The sequence below is a fragment of the Ursus arctos genome, unplaced genomic scaffold, assembly GCF_023065955.2.
Source record: "Ursus arctos isolate Adak ecotype North America unplaced genomic scaffold, UrsArc2.0 scaffold_10, whole genome shotgun sequence".
In the NCBI taxonomy this organism is placed as follows: Eukaryota; Metazoa; Chordata; class Mammalia; order Carnivora; family Ursidae; genus Ursus; species Ursus arctos.
The window spans coordinates 72,778,284-72,796,009 of NW_026622764.1; the positions used below are offsets into that span (position 1 = coordinate 72,778,284).

At 37.4% G+C, this 17,726-nt stretch overlaps 1 protein-coding gene across 1 annotated transcript in view; it reads right to left on the reverse strand.

The window, feature by feature from the left end:
- ATP8A2 (ATPase phospholipid transporting 8A2) overlaps positions 1-17,726 on the reverse strand; it is a 479,733-nt gene that overhangs the window by 394,799 nt on the left and 67,208 nt on the right. The window contains exons 10-15 of the mRNA XM_026493019.4: positions 17,553-17,718; positions 12,517-12,644; positions 11,599-11,676; positions 9,036-9,124; positions 3,516-3,560; positions 1,513-1,588 (exon numbers count right to left, since the gene is read on the reverse strand). Coding sequence (XP_026348804.2) covers positions 1,513-1,588; positions 3,516-3,560; positions 9,036-9,124; positions 11,599-11,676; positions 12,517-12,644; positions 17,553-17,718 — 582 coding nt within the window. The remainder of the gene's footprint in view (positions 1-1,512; positions 1,589-3,515; positions 3,561-9,035; positions 9,125-11,598; positions 11,677-12,516; positions 12,645-17,552; positions 17,719-17,726) is intronic.

The following is a 17,726-nucleotide window of genomic DNA, read 5'->3' on the forward strand; positions in this document are numbered from 1 at the left end:
TATTTAAACAGGGATCCACGCATGTGCTGCTGTTTCTGAGTCCACGCTGGGATCCTGAGGAACTCCATGCACTAGGCTCACCTCACTTCCTCTGCGGCTTTCTCACCTACTGATCAGGCCAGGAAAACAAACTTCATGAAAGGACACTAAGAGCAGTCTCCTAAGCCTCTAGGACACCCTTCCACCTTATTTCTCACTCACCACCCCAATCTGAAAGGACACATTTAGTCAACCTAAACACTCTCTGAGTACTATTTGAGAATACCTGAGTCCTCTTTTCAGAAAGCAAATCCTCACAAGGCCCAGGTGCCCTCTGACATCCTTGATTAAAGCTACCCTCCTCCACAGAAGTTTCTTCTGAGATCCTACCCTTCTGCTTGGAGAACCTCTAGCCTAGTAGCTCGACCTACCTCGAACATCAAAATTCAAAAGAAAGACCACCTCCATGCCTATGAGTAACACAGAGCATGGACTTCAGCACATCCACTGTGTGGTCTGGGACCACTGCAGCAGTATCGCCGGGGGCTGAAGCAGAATGTCTGTATCCCAGCCTGTGGATGTGGGTGCCTCACACACTCACATTGGAGAACCATGGCTGAGAAGGTTCCAGCATCAACAAATGGGCAAGTGTAATAGAGAACAGGAAATTTCCCCACTGAGACTTCAGAGAATATCTTAAGTATATTTACACCTTAACCAAATTTTGGAATGAAAAAGTTTTAATTTTGCCCAAATGTACCTAGTTTTAAAATGTTTTCCAGAAAAAAAACAATATCAGATCTAATCTATACTGATGAAACCGGTTATAAAATGTTTCGATCATTAAATACTTTTCTAAGTTGGTATTTTTCAAAGTAGCTTTTAAAACAAATTTAGGCAATCCTATAGTTAATCCTGGTTTGTTGGAATAATTGAGATAATGTGATGTTAAGAATCCAACAGACTAAAGTTCTTTGTCTCATTTCTAGATTTGTTTGGTGGTTACTCTTGGCCAAATCAATATTTTCACGCAGCTTCCTAGCACCTCTCTGGGGAGACTCAAGTGCTAGAGGAAATACACATCAAATGTTTGGCACATAGTAGAATGCTATATATGCCACATGTTGTTCTGCCTTACTTTCCTCCCCTAAATTATGCTGGTCCAAGCATACTGAAATTGCTTTTCAAATTGCATGACCTCTTAGATTCAGAACTATGAAGAAATAGTACTGCAGAAATCTTAAAAAGCAAAAGAAATCCACAATATTAAAGAATTTCGTGGTAAGATTCATCTCAATCTGGATGTGCAACTTTCTATCTTCACCACATATTTAATTCAGCTTTTCATTAACTTATGCAGAGTGTTAACCACATACCATTTAAGATCACTTCCCTGAATACTAACACCAGAAAAGTAAAACTGCATCTCTTCCCCAAGGTCTAAAATTACAAATTTCAAGACACTACACATACACATAAATACGAGCGCACCCTAAGTTATGTAATGTCCTAGAAGCAAAATGGTGGCCTTACGTGATGATCTTCGATGTTCTTCAAGAGCCTGGGGTCATCAAAGTCACATGAGTCACTAGGGGTAGGAGGCATCCGGCTGTGAGAGAGAACAGAAAATACTTATTCAGTTCAGGGGTTCCTTTAAAATTAGCCCAAACCTAGTAAGAATCTGTCTTCAAGAAGAACTACACCTAAAAAACCTACAGGGGCGTCTGGTGGCTCAGTTGGGTAAAAAGCCTATAGATTTATATTAAACTTTTAAAGATTTGGAATACTGTATATTATTTCAAACCTTGAGAGGGAAAAATTTAGCCCGACTATAAGCAAAATATTTTATAAGTTGTTATAAACAATGACATAGTTACAAGGAGAAGTAACAGGCAGGGGTCAACTCTTTGTCACTTTGGTTGATCTATTTAACTTCTACCAGGGAAAACTTCAGAATATCTGCTCAAAGCAGGTAAAATAAGAGGAATGACTGCATTGCATCTGTGCATTCATTTATGGCCACAGCTGATATGCAGGAGAGAGAAGGAGGCAAATAATTGTCAGGAAGAAAGTTTGATACGGTGACTGTGTGCTATCACACTGAAGAAAATGCGAACAGTGAAGTGTATTCCTGTATCCCCACCTCCTCCTGAAACTCCTTCAGAACAAATACAACGGAAAGAGTGACCACAGTCAAGGTGATGGCAGAGTTTTAATACAGCGGAAACCAGCAGCTTACAAAGGGATGCACCTAGAACGCAGGCTGATGACCCCAGCAGAATCTTGGGAACTCTGAGGAAATGGCAGCCCAATGTACCTGTCTGATAAAGGGACCGTGGAAAGCAGGAGAGGTTCCAGGTCCATCTGAGGAAGAGTCAGCCTGCAGGAACCCTCCCTCATCCCTCACAGCCAGGCAACTGAACCTTTGGCACCCAGCAAGCCATGGAAGGTTTATCATTTAGAGAGGTTAAACCAGAGTAACCTTGGACCCAGCCACACTGGGCATATGAGCAGGTATAGGGTAGGGAATTCTCTCCAAAGACAGGAGTTGTAAGTGAAATCCTTTATACTGTGATAAGTATGATCACCGGCCCTCTACCTCCACTCAGCTCCCATAACAGCTGCAATAGCCTAGAAAGTTCTTCTCATGAGAAAAAGTCTGAGCAGTTCATAAGAAAGATAGATGCTAACATCCAGGGACCCTCTAATAAGACAGTGGGTCCTGGCTGATCATCATCCCATAGGGAAGCCAGTCAGTCATCAACTACACTGTCTCCCTACACACACAGCCCTGGCAATCAGCTTTGTTAGTATATAAATCTTAAAATATGAGCACACACCATCACTAAACCTAAGAGAAATGCAAATCAAAACCAAAATGAGATATCACTTCACACCCACTGGGATGGCTATTATATATAGTAAAGAAACAGAATTTTACAAGTATCATGAGGATATGGGAAAATTGTGTGTTACCGACAGGAATGTAAATGGTACAACTGCTGTGGAAAACAGTTTGGCAGTTCCTCAAAAAGTTAAAGATAAAATTACCACACAACCCACCGATCCCACTTCTAGGTATAATCCCATAAGAATTGAAAGCAGAGATTCAGATACTTAAATACCAATGTTCATAACAGTATTATTCACACTAGAAAAAGTAGAAAAAGTCCAAATTCCCATCACCAGATGAATGAATATACAAAATGTGGTATACACACACAATGAAATATTATCCAGCCTTTAATGTGAATAAAATTCTGATACATGCTACCATATGTATGTTACAACTGTGAAGACATTATGCTAAGAAGTCAGAAGTGAGTGGGAAGTACTAAACCAAGGACTTACTATTTTTTGTTAAATCCTTGTAGTTCCACTACACTTTTAAAACCATATTCATGTTTAAAATTTTAATTTAGTTCTCTCTTGGAATAACAAATATGAAATTTTATTTACAAAATATTCAGGTAAAAATGCCAATACAGAATTATTCCTTCCCACTAAAGCATCAAGAAGTGCTAGAATCCACTTACCAAAAATCATCTGAGGATGGTTCTCTTGTCAATTCTGGAAAATGACTGCCAGAAAGAAGGAAACAGAGTGGTCACAAAACTGTGATCAAAAGAGGCACTCCCACATAAACATTCTGCAGGATAGATCACAGACAGGCCATAAAACAGTCTTCATAAATTTAAGAAAACTGAAGTCCTGTCAAGCATCAGTTCCAACTATAATGGTATGACTAGAAAACAACTACTTGAATGAAACTGAAAATTCACACATATGTGGGGACTAAACAATATGCTACTGAACAACCAATGGGCCGAAGAATAAATCAAAAGAGAAACCAGAAAATATATGTTAAGACAAAAAAATGGAAATACAACATAGTAAAACTTATGGGATGTAACAAAAGCAGTTTTGTTTTGTTTTGTTTATTTATTTATTCATTTATTTATTTATTTGACAGAGAGAGAGACAGCCAGTGAGAGAGGGAACACAAGCAGGGAGAGTGGGAGAGGAAGAAGCAGGCTCCCAGCAGAGGAGCCCAATGTGGGGCTCGATCCCAGAGCACCGGGATCACGCCCTGAGCCAAAGGCAGACACTTAACGACTGAGCCAGCCACGCACCCTGTAACAAAAGCAGTTCTAGAAAGGAAGTTCACAGTGACAAACGCCTACATCAAAAATCAAGAAAAATCTCAACCTAATTTTACATCTCAAAAAACTAGAAAAGGAGAACAAACGAAACCCAAAGTTACTGTAACGAAGACAGTAGCAAAAATTAGAGCAGAAATAAATGAAATAGAGGGAAAAAAAGATAGTAGAAAAGATAATGAATCTAAGTGGTTCTTGGAAAAGATAAACAAAATTGACAAACCTTTAGTTAAACTCACCAAGAAAAAAAAGAGAATTCAAAATCAGAAATGAAAGAAGAGAAATTATGACCAATAACAGAAATATAATAGATCATAAGACACTACTATAAACAATTATATACCAACAAATTGGACAACCTATAAAAAATGAATAAATTCCTAGAAGCATACACCACACAAAGACTAAATCATGATGAAACAGAAAATCTTAGATTGATTACTAGTAAGGAGATTAAGTCAGTAATCAATAACCTCCCAACAATCAAAAGTCAGGTTCAGACAGCTTCACTGGTGAATTCTCCCAAACATTCAAAGAAGAATACCAATCCTTATCAAACTCTCCCCAACAACAGGAGAGAAGCCCAAACTCATTTTGCAAGGTCAGCATTACCCTGACACCAAAATCAGACAAGGGTACCACAAGAAAAGAAAATTAGAGGCCAATACCCCTGATGAACATAGGTGTAAAAATCCTCAGCGAAGTATTAGCAAACCGAATTCAACAATACATTTAAAAAATCATACACCAAGATCCACTGAGATTTATTCCAGGGATACAGGGATGGTTCAACATCTGCACTCAATCAATGTGACACACCACATTAACAAAATGAAGGATAAAAATCATCTGATCATTACACTAGCTGCAGAAAAAGCTTTAGACAAAATTCAACATCCATTTATGATAAAAACTCTCAACAAAGTAGGTATAGAGGGAACATACATCAACATAATAAGGGCTATATAGGACAAGCCCATAGCTAACATCATACTCATTAGTGAAAAGCTAAAAGCTTTTCCTCTAAGATCAGGAACAAAAAGATGCCCACTCTTGACACTTTTATTCAACATAGCACTGGATGTCCTAGCCATTGCAATAAGGCAAGAAAAATGAAAGGCATCCAAACCAGAACAAGTAAAACTGTCACTATTTAGAGATAACATGATACTATATACAGAAAACCCTAAAGAATCCACCAAATAACTGTTAGAATGAACGAATTTAGTACAGCTGCAGGTTACAAAATCAATACAGAAAGGTCTGTTGTATTTCTATACATTAGTAATGAGCTATCAGAAAAGAAATTTTTAAAATCCTATTTACAATTGCATCAAAAAAATACCTAGGAACAAATTTCAACCAAGGAGGTGAAAAACTTATATACTGAATACTGTAAGACATGAAAGAAATTGAAGATACTAATAAATGAAAGATATTCACACTTGTAGAGTAGAAGAATTTATATTGTTAAAATGTCCATACTACCCAAAGCAATCTACCGAGTCAATCCAATCCCTACCAAAATTCCAACAGCATTTTTCACAGAAATAGAACAAACAATCCTAATTTATATGGAACTACAAAAGACTCAAATCACCAAAGGAATCTTGAGAAACAAAAACAAAGCTAGGGGCCTCACACAATCTTATTTCAGACTATATTACAAAGCTATACTAATCAAAATGGTACACTATTGGCATAAAAACAGACTCATATAGATCAATGGAACAGAAAAGAGAGTCCAAAATTAAATCCACACACTTAGGGTCAATTAATTTCTGACAAAAGTACCAAGAATATTTAACAGGGAAGAGACGATCTCTTCAATAAATGAGAAAATTGGCCAGCTACATGCAAAATAATCAAACTGAACCACTATCTTCACTATATACAAAAATTAACTCAAAATGGACTAAAGACTTGAATGTTAGACCTGAAACCGTAAAAATCCTAGAAGAAAACATTGGTAGTAAGCTCCTTGACACTGATTACAGTATGATTTTTTTGACCTGACACCAAAAGCAAAGGCAGCAAAAGCAAAAATAAACAAGTGTGGGACTACATCAAACTAAAAAGCTTCTGTACAGCAAAGGAAACCATCAACAAAATGAAAAGACAACCTACATATGGGAGAAAATACTTGTAGATCCTATCCCTGGTAAGGGGTTAATATCCAAAATATATATACATCTATCTATCTATCTATCTATCTATCTATCTATCTATCTATCTATATAAAACTAACCCATACTACTCAATAGGGAAAAAAAAGCCAATCTGATTAAAAATGGGCCGATCTGAGTAGACATTTTTCCAAAGAACATGTACGGATGGCCAACAGATACATATAGATATGTTCAACATCACTAATCATCAGGGAAATGAAAATCAAAACCATAATGAAATATCACCTCCTACCTGTTAAAATGGTTAGAAGAAATAACAAGTGTTGGCAAGGATGTGGAACTCTTATGTGCTACTGGTGGGAATATAAATTGGTACAGCTGCTATGGAAAACTGTATTGGAGGTTCCTCAAAAAATTAAAAATAGAACTACCATATGACCCAGCAATTCCAATTCTGGGTATTTTTCCAAAGAAAATGAAAATATTAACTCAAAATAATACATGCACCCCATGTTCACTACAGCATTTTTACAATAGTCAAGATATAGTAAAGATGGGGCGCCTGGGTGGCACAGCGGTTAAGCGTCTGCCTTTGGCTCAGGGCGTGATCCCGGCGTTATGGGATCGAGCCCCACATCAGGCTCCTCCACTATGAGCCTGCTTCTTCCTCTCCCACTCCCCCTGCTTGTGTTCCCTCTCTCACTTGCTGTCTCTATCTCTGTCGAATAAATAAATAAAAAATCTTTAAAAAGAAAAAGATACAGTAAAGATGTCAGTCTATCAATGAATGAATGGATGAAGAAAAGATGGTACATATACACAATGGAATATTATTCAGCCATAAATAAGGAAATCTTGCCAATTGTGACAACCTGGATGGACCTTGACGGTATTATGCTAAGTGAAATAAGTCAGACAGAGAAAGACAAATACCATATAATCTTACTTACACATGAACTCAAAAAAAAAAAAAAAGCAGTAGCTCATAGATACAGAGCACAGATTAGTGGTTGCCAGAGGCAGGGGTAGGGAGTGGTCAAAATGGATGACAGGGGTAAAAGGTACAAACTTCCCCTTCTAAAGTAAATAAGTCATGGGAATTTAACATACAACATTGAGACTGTAATTAATAATAAATACTATATTGCATATTTGAAAGTTGCTAAAAAATAGACCTTAAAAGCTGCATCACAAGAAAAAAATAAATTTTGTAATTATATGTGGTGACAGACGTTAACAAGATTTATTGTGGTGACCATTTTGCAGTATATATCAATACCAAATTATTATGTTGTACTTCTGAAACTATTAATGTTACATATCAAACACCAATAAAAAATGTTCAAAATCATTAGCCATCAGGGAAATTCAAATCAAAACCACATTGAGATACCACCTTTGTCCAGTTAGAATGGCAAAAATTGACAAGGCAGGAAACAACAAATGTTGGAGAGGATGTGGAGAAAGGGGATCTCTCTTACACTGTTGGTGGGAATGCAAGTTGGTACAGCCACTTTGGAAAACAGTGTGGAGGTCCCTTAAAAAGTTAAAAATTGGGGGTGCCTGGGTGGCACAGTGGTTAAGCGTCTACCTTCGGCTCAGGGCGTGATCCCGGCGTTATGGGATCGAGCCCCACATCAGGCTCCTCCGCTATGAGCCTGCTTCTTCCTCTCCCACTCCCCCTGCTTGTGTTCCCTCTCTCGCTGGCTGTCTCTATCTCTGTCAAATAAATAAATAAAATCTTTAAAAAAAAAAAGTTAAAAATTGAGCTACCCTATGATCCAGCCATTGCACTACTGGGTATCTACCCCAAAGATACAGACATAGTGAAAAGAAGGGCCATATGCACCCCAATGTTCATAGCAGCATTGTCCACAATAGCTAAATTGTGGAAGGAGCCGAGATCTGCCCTTCAACAGATGACTGGATTAAGAAGATGTGGTCCATATATACAATGAAATATTACTCAGCCATCAAAAAGAATGATTTCTCAACATTTGCTGCAACATGGACAGGACTGGAGGAGATAATGCTGAGTGAAATAGTCAAGCAGAGAAAGACAATTATCATATGGTTTCACTCATTTATGGAACATAAGAAGTAGGAAGATCGGTAGGAGAAGAAAGGGAAGAAGAAAGGGGGGGGTAAACAGAAGGGGGAATGAACCATGAGAGACTATGGACTCTGGGAAACAAACTGAGGGCTTCGGCGGGGGGGGGGAATGGGATAGGCTGGTGATGAGTATTAAGGAAGGCACATATTGCATGGTGCACTGGGTGTTGTATGCAAGTAATGAATCATGGAACTTTGCATCAAAAACTAGGGATGTACTGTATGGTGACTAACATAATAAAAAAATATTATAAAATTGAAAAAAATATATATCACCTGCATTAAAAATTACTAAACAATTCTGAAAATTAAAAAAACACCAATAAAAAGACAGGCATTCAGATCAAAATATAAGTAAGACATTTATAATTATTAGACTATAAATATGAATTTATAGAATTAAAGTTTTAAAATTAAATGTATAGCATTAAATCCAGGGATTTCTCCCTAGTAAATATTTGCAGAATAAACTGGCTAACTGTTCCAAGTTGAGACCCATTAAATTTTAAACACAATCAGTAGTAATTACATATATAAATCCTTTATAAATATCCTTTGAAAATATCAAGAAGGCATTTGGCTAAGCAGCTAAAAATAAACTTATTTTGTTGTAAAAACACAAATCAAATTTTTAGTAAGTGATAAACATATTTACCCATACGTTACTCCAGCAATGCTGCACTTCTTGAAGTTCATGATATTGCATGTAAGAGTTCCAGTTTTATCAGAAAATAGATATTTTACCTAAATCAAAGAATGGAAGAAACGTACATCAACAATGTAGCTAAGATGCAGAGACCAATAGATAACGTCTTTCCTTCTATAGTTCTCAAAATTTCTATTAATTTTAAAAGTAAATTTCCTTACAGTAAAATACATTTTATAACTATATATTACAATTATATGTTATTATAAAATTAATATATTTTAATGCTTATACCACTTAAAAACCTTTTCCACTAACCAATCCTAGAATCAAACTGTATGGAAATGTGTAAAGGAGGCTTCAGTAACAGCCCTGGAGCCACGTCAATCTATAACCATAAGCACTAAGTTCTGCTACAAGGCATCTCAAGACACAGATTACTCTCCAAAATATTCCCATGATCTCATAAAGCACTCCATTCTAGTGTTCAATATATCAAGACAACAAGCTCAAACTTTGGCAAACCTCAAAATATTTTTTATCACTCCACTCCTAGTTGGATTAGGAAGGTATATCCTGAAACAACACAGAACAAACAAAAGTCCTCCATCACAGTAACAGTTAAGATTACATGAAGGTGTCCTAGGACTGCTATAGATTATATATAACTTTCTGAAATACAAAGTTTTATAGATTTAATACACCAGGTTCTGAATATACAAAGGTGAAAAGAGAAAATTTCTAGAGGTCAACAAGCCAACCATTTTAACATAATTAACTGAATGCAAAAGAGATGAACTCCAAATGCATATGTGCTGTATGAATTATGTTCTCCTATGTTCTCTCCAGTGGATCATGTGATAGGGAAGAAGGAAACGAGTTCAAGATCACAAGAGGACAGTAGCCCAGTTCAGGCTCTGGATACTAACTAGTCATGTAGACTAGAAAAATCATCTCATCCTTCTTGGCCCCAATTTCCACATCTATGGAACAAAGAATTTGGCCAGAAGATATAGAACATCATTTCATGTCTAACATTCTGGAAAATTATGTCATGAATTGGTGAAGGGAGAGTAACTAACAGAACTGTCTCCAGTAAAAATTCCTGTTTCTCAGGTCATGATTGCTGCTGGATGCTGGATGTACTCCAGGGATCACAGGGGAAGCCATGCTTTACCGGTTTATGGAAGAGGGATTAATGCTGTGAATTATTTATTCTGTACTTTTTCTTAATGATACAATATAGGCAAATACACTATGACTTGTTTTTAAAGCAATCAAAGGTCTGTCAAGTAAAGGAAAATTATCAATGTTCCTAAAGAAGTCAAATAGTACATAGAAATAAAAAAATAAGTAAGCTATGGGTAATTAATGCCCCAAGTATAAATAAGTTTTTATATACTTTTTATATGCAGTACTTCTAGGGGTATAAAAAATTCAGTAGAATCAGCCTTCCAATAAAATGTTTCCTTCTACCTCTTTTTAAGAAAATTAAAAGATTATATCAAAATGTTAAAAAATGAAAAATTTCTAATAAGGAACTCTCATTTTCCTATTGAATTTTAATTTATCCTTAGGTTCCAACTCAAAACTTTTTGAGCAAGCAAACTTTTCCCATATTCCCAATTAGGATGAATTATTATCCTGGGTACAACTTGAGCACTTTTAATCCTCCAATTACTGGGACCCAGTTTAATGGATCCTGAGAGCAATGGTATACTGAGCATTATGCTAGACTGACCAAGGCAACCAAAGACCTCATCCCAGGCATGTCCATACTCTTGAATGGGCTTGAAAGGCTCAAGATGGAAACCGACACCACATCACTATCATGTCTCTCACTTTATGGTATTCATAATTGGAGAGACTGTTATGGGGACATAGAAGAAAGATAAGTTAACTTTACCCAAAAAACTGTAAAAGGGTTCAAAGAGGAGGTAAATTTAGTCTGACATATATAGCACCCAGCCCCTAGGGCTGTTGGGATCTTTAAATAAGATGTATAAAATAAAATTATAATCTTTAATTGCAATGCATTCAGAAGAGGATATTCCTTACAGTAATTTCAACATTAGATGAAGATATAATGAAAAATGCGACTCATTTAAGGCCAAAGGAGTTTCAAGGGTGATGGCAGAAAAGAAACTCGTTCCCTGGAAAGCTCCAGAAATGAAATCTAACACATGTGAGAAATTTAATAAATTTATGTCCTTCGAATTAGCTCCCCCATGTTTTGTAAGAATACCCAATACCCACATATCCAAACCACTATTCTCCCCATCATTTACTCCTGATAAATAATTTTAATGTCCAAAGTAATTTTGCACTTATTTTTTGTATTATTTTTCTATAGGCACCTTCTAGATAATGAAATACATTGATGTCTCAAAAAGCAGATCAAAGCCAACTAACACTTCTATTTCACAATACTTTCAAATGCGATATATATAGCTCTTCAGACATCAAAACCACATTCGTAGAGAACTATTCTCCCTAAATCTCTCATGGTTCTAGCACTGGTCTCCCCTGATGCTGGAGTCACCACTACCAAATTTCCCAAGGAGGCTCTCACCTGCCCAAGCTCTTCATTAAGGTTTGAGGTCCTGGCCATTGCAGGAGTATCATTTCCTAGATAATACATGTCTGTGTCCTGAGAGAGAGAAGGAGTGGAGGGTGCTTCAGAAAATAAATACCATTAATCCTTCATTTAGACTAACACAGAAAAGAAGCTATAACAGATGACTTAATACTAATGCTCATTTTTAATTTGGGAGTGAAAGTGCAGTGGCTATTAGTATAGAGAAACACTGTGCTAGAAGAAAACATGCAATTTATACACAGAAGATTTGGTTTCAAGATGATCATAACCCATACTTCTGAGCTCAGCCAATACCTCCTTCACGGGATTGTCATGAAGATCAAATAAAAACGCACATGAAAGTGCCCAGTCTACAAATACTGGCTGCTGAAGTCCAGTGCTTAATGGCATGACAGTTCCTTTAAAATTCCACCTCCACTCTTGCAACAGAATCCAAGTTTACGGTCCCCATGACCTTTGACATGTAATGCATGCTGAAATAGACACACCTCTGAGACTTTTCGTGCAGCACATTAGACTGTAAAAGCAGGAGCAGCATTTGCAGCATTTTGTCCCCATTCACCAGAAGGCGTGCACCTGCTAAGCATTCTGCTTCCATGATCTCTACAAGAACCCCTTGAATAAATAGGCACCAACGTCCTCCTGTTTCATGGACCAGGAAACTGAGGTGTCAGGTAACCAGTCATTGGCATCACCAGCTCAGGGACAGCCTTGCCAGAGATCCCTTGCCAGTTCACTGGCCAGTTTAAGTCCCAGACCCAATCATAAATGAACCATAGTCGTCCTTTTCTGGGGGCTCAGCTGAAGGACTGATGCTCTGAGAGAGTATGAGAAAATAATGGTTGACATTGCTCCAGCTGCTCAGCTTTGAGGTTCTGCTGTGATACTCACCCAGTTTATAAAAAGGGCTTGAGTGTATTTCACAACCTCAAGGGTCACCAAGAGACTGATGGGAATAAGATTGTTGTACAAGATGATGAACGTCAACAAGTTATATCCGAAATTATCCGAGGTCGTGTCTGTGGATGAAAACCAGAGTATCTGTATTGCTTTAGTTCGTCTCATTCAGTTCCCTGAATTATTGTGGACTTTATTATTGTGGACTTTTTCTAAAAGATGTTCACCAAAAAGAGTCTACTGGTTTATGTATAAATTTAGAGATTTGAGTTAAAACAGTTACTGAGCTCTTACTACGTGGCATGAACTATGAATGCAAAGACTATTAATACAATGTCTTCTAATAAAGAGCTGGCTTCTAACAGGAGGCTATAGGGGAGGGGAGTAATCAGGAGCAGGCAGGAGCGAGCATGCCCCTCCCTGACCATGTAGCAGCGTACATCTACTGAGGGGGAGTTCATAGGGCACTGATGAAACCAGGACAGGAGGTTTATTTTAATGGGAAGGCATGGTCACCAAAGGCCATCCAGAAGAACAGAGGCTTTAGTCAAGTTTTGGCAGAAAGAGAGAAGACAGCTAACTAAAAAGGATGCAGAAAAGAAGACAGGCATGTCAAACGGCTGTAAAGAATATCTACAACCTCACTAAGGTAAGAGTCCATCTGGGATACTCCAAAGAGTTTATAAGAAGCAAAAAAGTATCAGTGGTAGCAGGCAAAGAGAGGGAGGCAGGAACACTGGAGCTATTTATTGAAGATAACAGAAGAACATCTTAACAGAAGAGGACTCCTAATGATGGATCAAGACTCCTAGGGGACAGAATCCAAAGCAGAAGTAGAGTCAGCTTAGACAGGAAGAGGAACCAGGAGAGAGAAAAGACGTACAAGGTCTGTATCAAAAGAGAAGTATTTTTTCCCGATGACCATGACACCCTGGTTGAAGGAAAGAGCAGTAAAAGATTAACTTAGCAAGAGGCAAGGGAGGGTTGCAGCAGGTTAAAAGGTATTAAGGATGCCTCTTGAGGGGAACTGGTATTTCAGGATAGCAAAAGGCTAGGACTGGAGATTAGTAATTTGTAAGGACTTCAAACCACAGTTGAGTTTTTCCCCCAGGAAATTAGTCAAATGGTGGTGGTTTGACTCAGCCTGCGAGTTCTCAAGGGTAGTTGTGCTGGCAGGATAACGGGCTGGTAAGGGATAACAGGGAGTAGAGTAGGCACAGGCTGGTCAGTAGTTTCACCTTCCTACCATCCCTTTATTTTCTTCTCATCTACCAAAGCTTCTGTTTTTCCTGCCAATTGCTTCTTTTCTTTCTGACATGTTACTTTGCTACCTTGTTCTTTTGAATTAAGTAGTTATTAAATAGGATCTCTAAGTACGAATAGTTAACAAAAGTCTCTAAGGTATAATTTCCTTAGGCACAAATATCTGCCAATTAGAATTATGTATTAAGAAATCTAAAATTTCAATTTTGAATACAGGCCAAAAGCTGTTCTGTATCATCATATATATCATCAGGAAGCAGAGCGCATTCGGGGAAGACTCTATGTATAAAAGTTCATTCAGCCAAACAAAAACAATCAAGTGGAGATGAACAAGGACAGAACCTGATAGAAATTGAAGTCAAAGCTCCAACAGTGACAATGCAAATGTGAAGTCTGATGGCTTTTAACAGAGCTACTCCAGCTTTTCCATAAGAAAACAAAGCAGACAGCATTATGGGTGGGACAAAAAGACCATTCTTCCATCATAAACCATGCAGCTAGTACTAGAGTTTGACAATAGGCAATTAAATGCCAGCTTCCACAAAGCCCGCAGATTGTGCCAATGCTGTTATTTACCCAGATCATGACATTTTGAAACTATGTATGTACACAAAGTATCAGTCTTCATATCGGAAGCTAGACATATAAGAGGGTCCAAATCCAAATTTTTAGAAGCAAAACCAAGAGTTCTGACCCAACCTACAACTCGAGTCCCAGTCATATTTGTAAAGTGGCAACAATAGTTTTCCTGGGCAGTTAAAAGTGTTTGATTTTTCTGCCCGAGATAATTAGAAAAGGAAAAAATGTTTTGATCAGTTTAACCAAAATATATTAAAAGAGAAGAATAACAAAAACTTCAAGCAAAGTTTCTAAAGTTTTAAAATTCAAATTTATTTTTTAAAATATTTTGTCATTAAATTTTATTTCTTTTCTGGAATTGCTATGTAAGGAGATTGGCAAATCTCTCCAAAAAAGGAAGCAATAAAACTGAACAAAATTATCAAAAACAAGGATTTAAAGTGCTTGGAAACTGATCACAGTGCATACAAAAAATTCAAAAGCATGTATTCAAAAAAATCTACTTAATCTAAGTGGAAACCTTTGGCATTTAAGTCAGAAGCAATTTCCCTCTCCTTTCCCCTTGAGCCATAATGCTTAAATTCTGTTCTGGGTGGGTGGTTGGGACTGGCAGCTTGCATCCCCCTTCCCCCCTACCCTTCCAACACTCCCCCCCGCCCTGCCCCGGTGACTCCAGCTCCATATTGCAGAAATTCCTTCCCAGGGTGAGGCAGGCTGGTACTCTAGAGTAAGGCAGGTTGTCAGGACAGGAACAGCCTGAGGAAGATGGCATTATTTGGAACAGAGCATGAAAAAAAGCCATGCCAAGGGCACTGTCAAAAACAATAGAGATCCCAGTGGCTAATAATCAGGGAAGACAAATATCTCACAATACTAGCAGGAGCAAACAAACCAGAAGACTAGCCAGAAATTAAACAGGGTTATCCATGGAAAGAAATGGCCAAAGAAGCCTTGGTACAATCACACTGAACCCTGGTGGTCCAGAAGGTCATGTCCATGCACAAGGCTGCACCTGCTTAGGAGAGACCAGAGAGGGTACTTGTGAACTACTCATCCCTGACTGAATGTGGGCAGACTTTAAATTCCCCAAACATTGAAGGCATTCCACAAGCCACACATAGGTCAAACAACCTCTGACCAATCACTGGCTAACCTCTAAGCTATGCTGACCCCTAGTAATCCAGGCTTAAAAATAAAAACAAGGAGACGAGTGCTGGCTAATGAGGACAGGGTTTCTTTCTGTGGTGATGAAAATGTTCTAAAGTTAGGTAAGGGGTAAATGTTGCACAATCTGTGAATATCCTAAAAACTACCACATACCTTAAACTATACACTTTAAAAGCATTAAAAAGTCAAAACATGGAAATAAAACTGACCAGTAACAGCAGAGGCTATACACTGCAGGAGAAAACAACATACTTCATAGAATTTTTCCTGGCAAGTCACTAAACAGATAAACAAGAAACAGCAACAAGACCCAAGAGGAAGAGGAAACAGAATCCAGAATTGCCACAGCATATTATCTAAAGCATGCAGTTTTCAACAACAAAGAAATATGAAACATACAAAGACACAGGAAAAAAGCAACAGAAACTACCTTTGAGGGGGACCCAAATGATGGACCAAAGACTTCAAAGAAGCTATTAGAAATATATTTAAAGAACTAAAACTGTATTAAGAATTAAAAGAAAGTATGATGACAATGACTGTTGATCAGAGAACAGTAAGAAAGAGATAAAAGAAAGAACCAAGTGGAAATTCCAAAATTGAAAAGTATGATAATTGAAATGAAAAAAAATATCACTAGTAGAGCTGAAGAATAGATGTGAGCTAGCAGAAGAGAGAAACAGACAGACTTCCATAGAGATCGATAGAGATTATGTAATCTCAAGAACAGAAAGAAAACAGAATAAGGAAAAATTCAGAGCCTAAGGTCGTATCATGTGGACTAACATGTACCTAATGGAATTACCAGAAAGAGAAGGGAGTGAAGATGTGGCAGAAACAACATTTGAATAAATAATAGCTGAAAACTTCCCCAGTCTGATGGAAAATATTAACGTACACATCCAAAAAGCTCAACAAACTCCAAACAAAGTAAACTCAAAGTTATTGAAAACCAAGGACAATTCTGAAAGCAGCAATAGAAAATGACTCCCATACAAGGGAAAAGTAAGATTAACAGCTGACTTCTCATCAGTACAATGGAGGCCAGAAGGGAGTGGGATGGCATATGCAAAGTACTGAAAGGAAAGAACATCAAGAATTCTACAAGAATCCTGTATCAGCAAAACTGTGCTTCAAAAACAAAGGAGAAATTAACACATTCCAAGATAAAAACAGAGAATCTGTTGCTACCCAATCTGCCTTACAAGAAATACTAACGGAAATTCTCCAAGATGAAAGGAAATGACACCAGACAGGAATTAAATCCATATAAACAAAGGATAATAGTAAAGGTAATAACACAGGTACTTATAAAAGACAATTACATATTTTTTTATCCTTTCTTTTGGACCAAAAAAAAATGGCAAAAATGATTATGAAAGTGCATCACTGGACTTATACGCAGATGTAATATATATGACAGCACAAACGAATGAGAGGATAAAACTACATGAAGCAAAGAAATAACACAAGCTGGTAACTCAAATCTACAAAAAGAAATGAAGAGTAGTAGAAATGGTAAATAAGCAGGTTCATGTAAAACAACTCTATAAGTATATTTATTTTCTTTTTGCTTAACCAACATTAGATAATATCAAGCAACAATTATAACACTGGAATCCTGGGTTGATAACATGGATGTAATATCTATGATAATAGCACAAAGCAGGGCAAGAAATGAATTATACTGGAGTAAAATTTCTGTATTTTACTGAAATTAAGTTAGTATTAATCTAAAGCAAATGCTGATTCTCTAAGACATTTATTATAATCCCTAGAGCAACCACTAAGAAAATAACTCAAAAAATAGTTACAAATACAATCATTTGAATATAAAACAATCCCCACATGTGTCCATCTCCATTTCATCATATGACTCCTAATCTTTCAAGAAGGCTGGCCTCTTATAGAGTAGCCAAAAGAATGAAGGATAGCATGGCCACCATACATAAATTACACTTGGAAGGGTTTTCCAAAGTGGTTTCATCCTATTTCAACAAGCACTCCAACCCAGCACTTACCCATCTTCTTGATGTACCAGTTCTTTCCACCTTGAGACCCATTCCAGTACAGGGCCCCCACTGAGCTCACCAAGGCCATGACCAAGAGGATGCCAAACAACACCAGGATCTGCACATTAGTCACTTTCTCAACATTCGATCTTTTGAGAGGTGCTTTCGTGGAATTCTGTACAA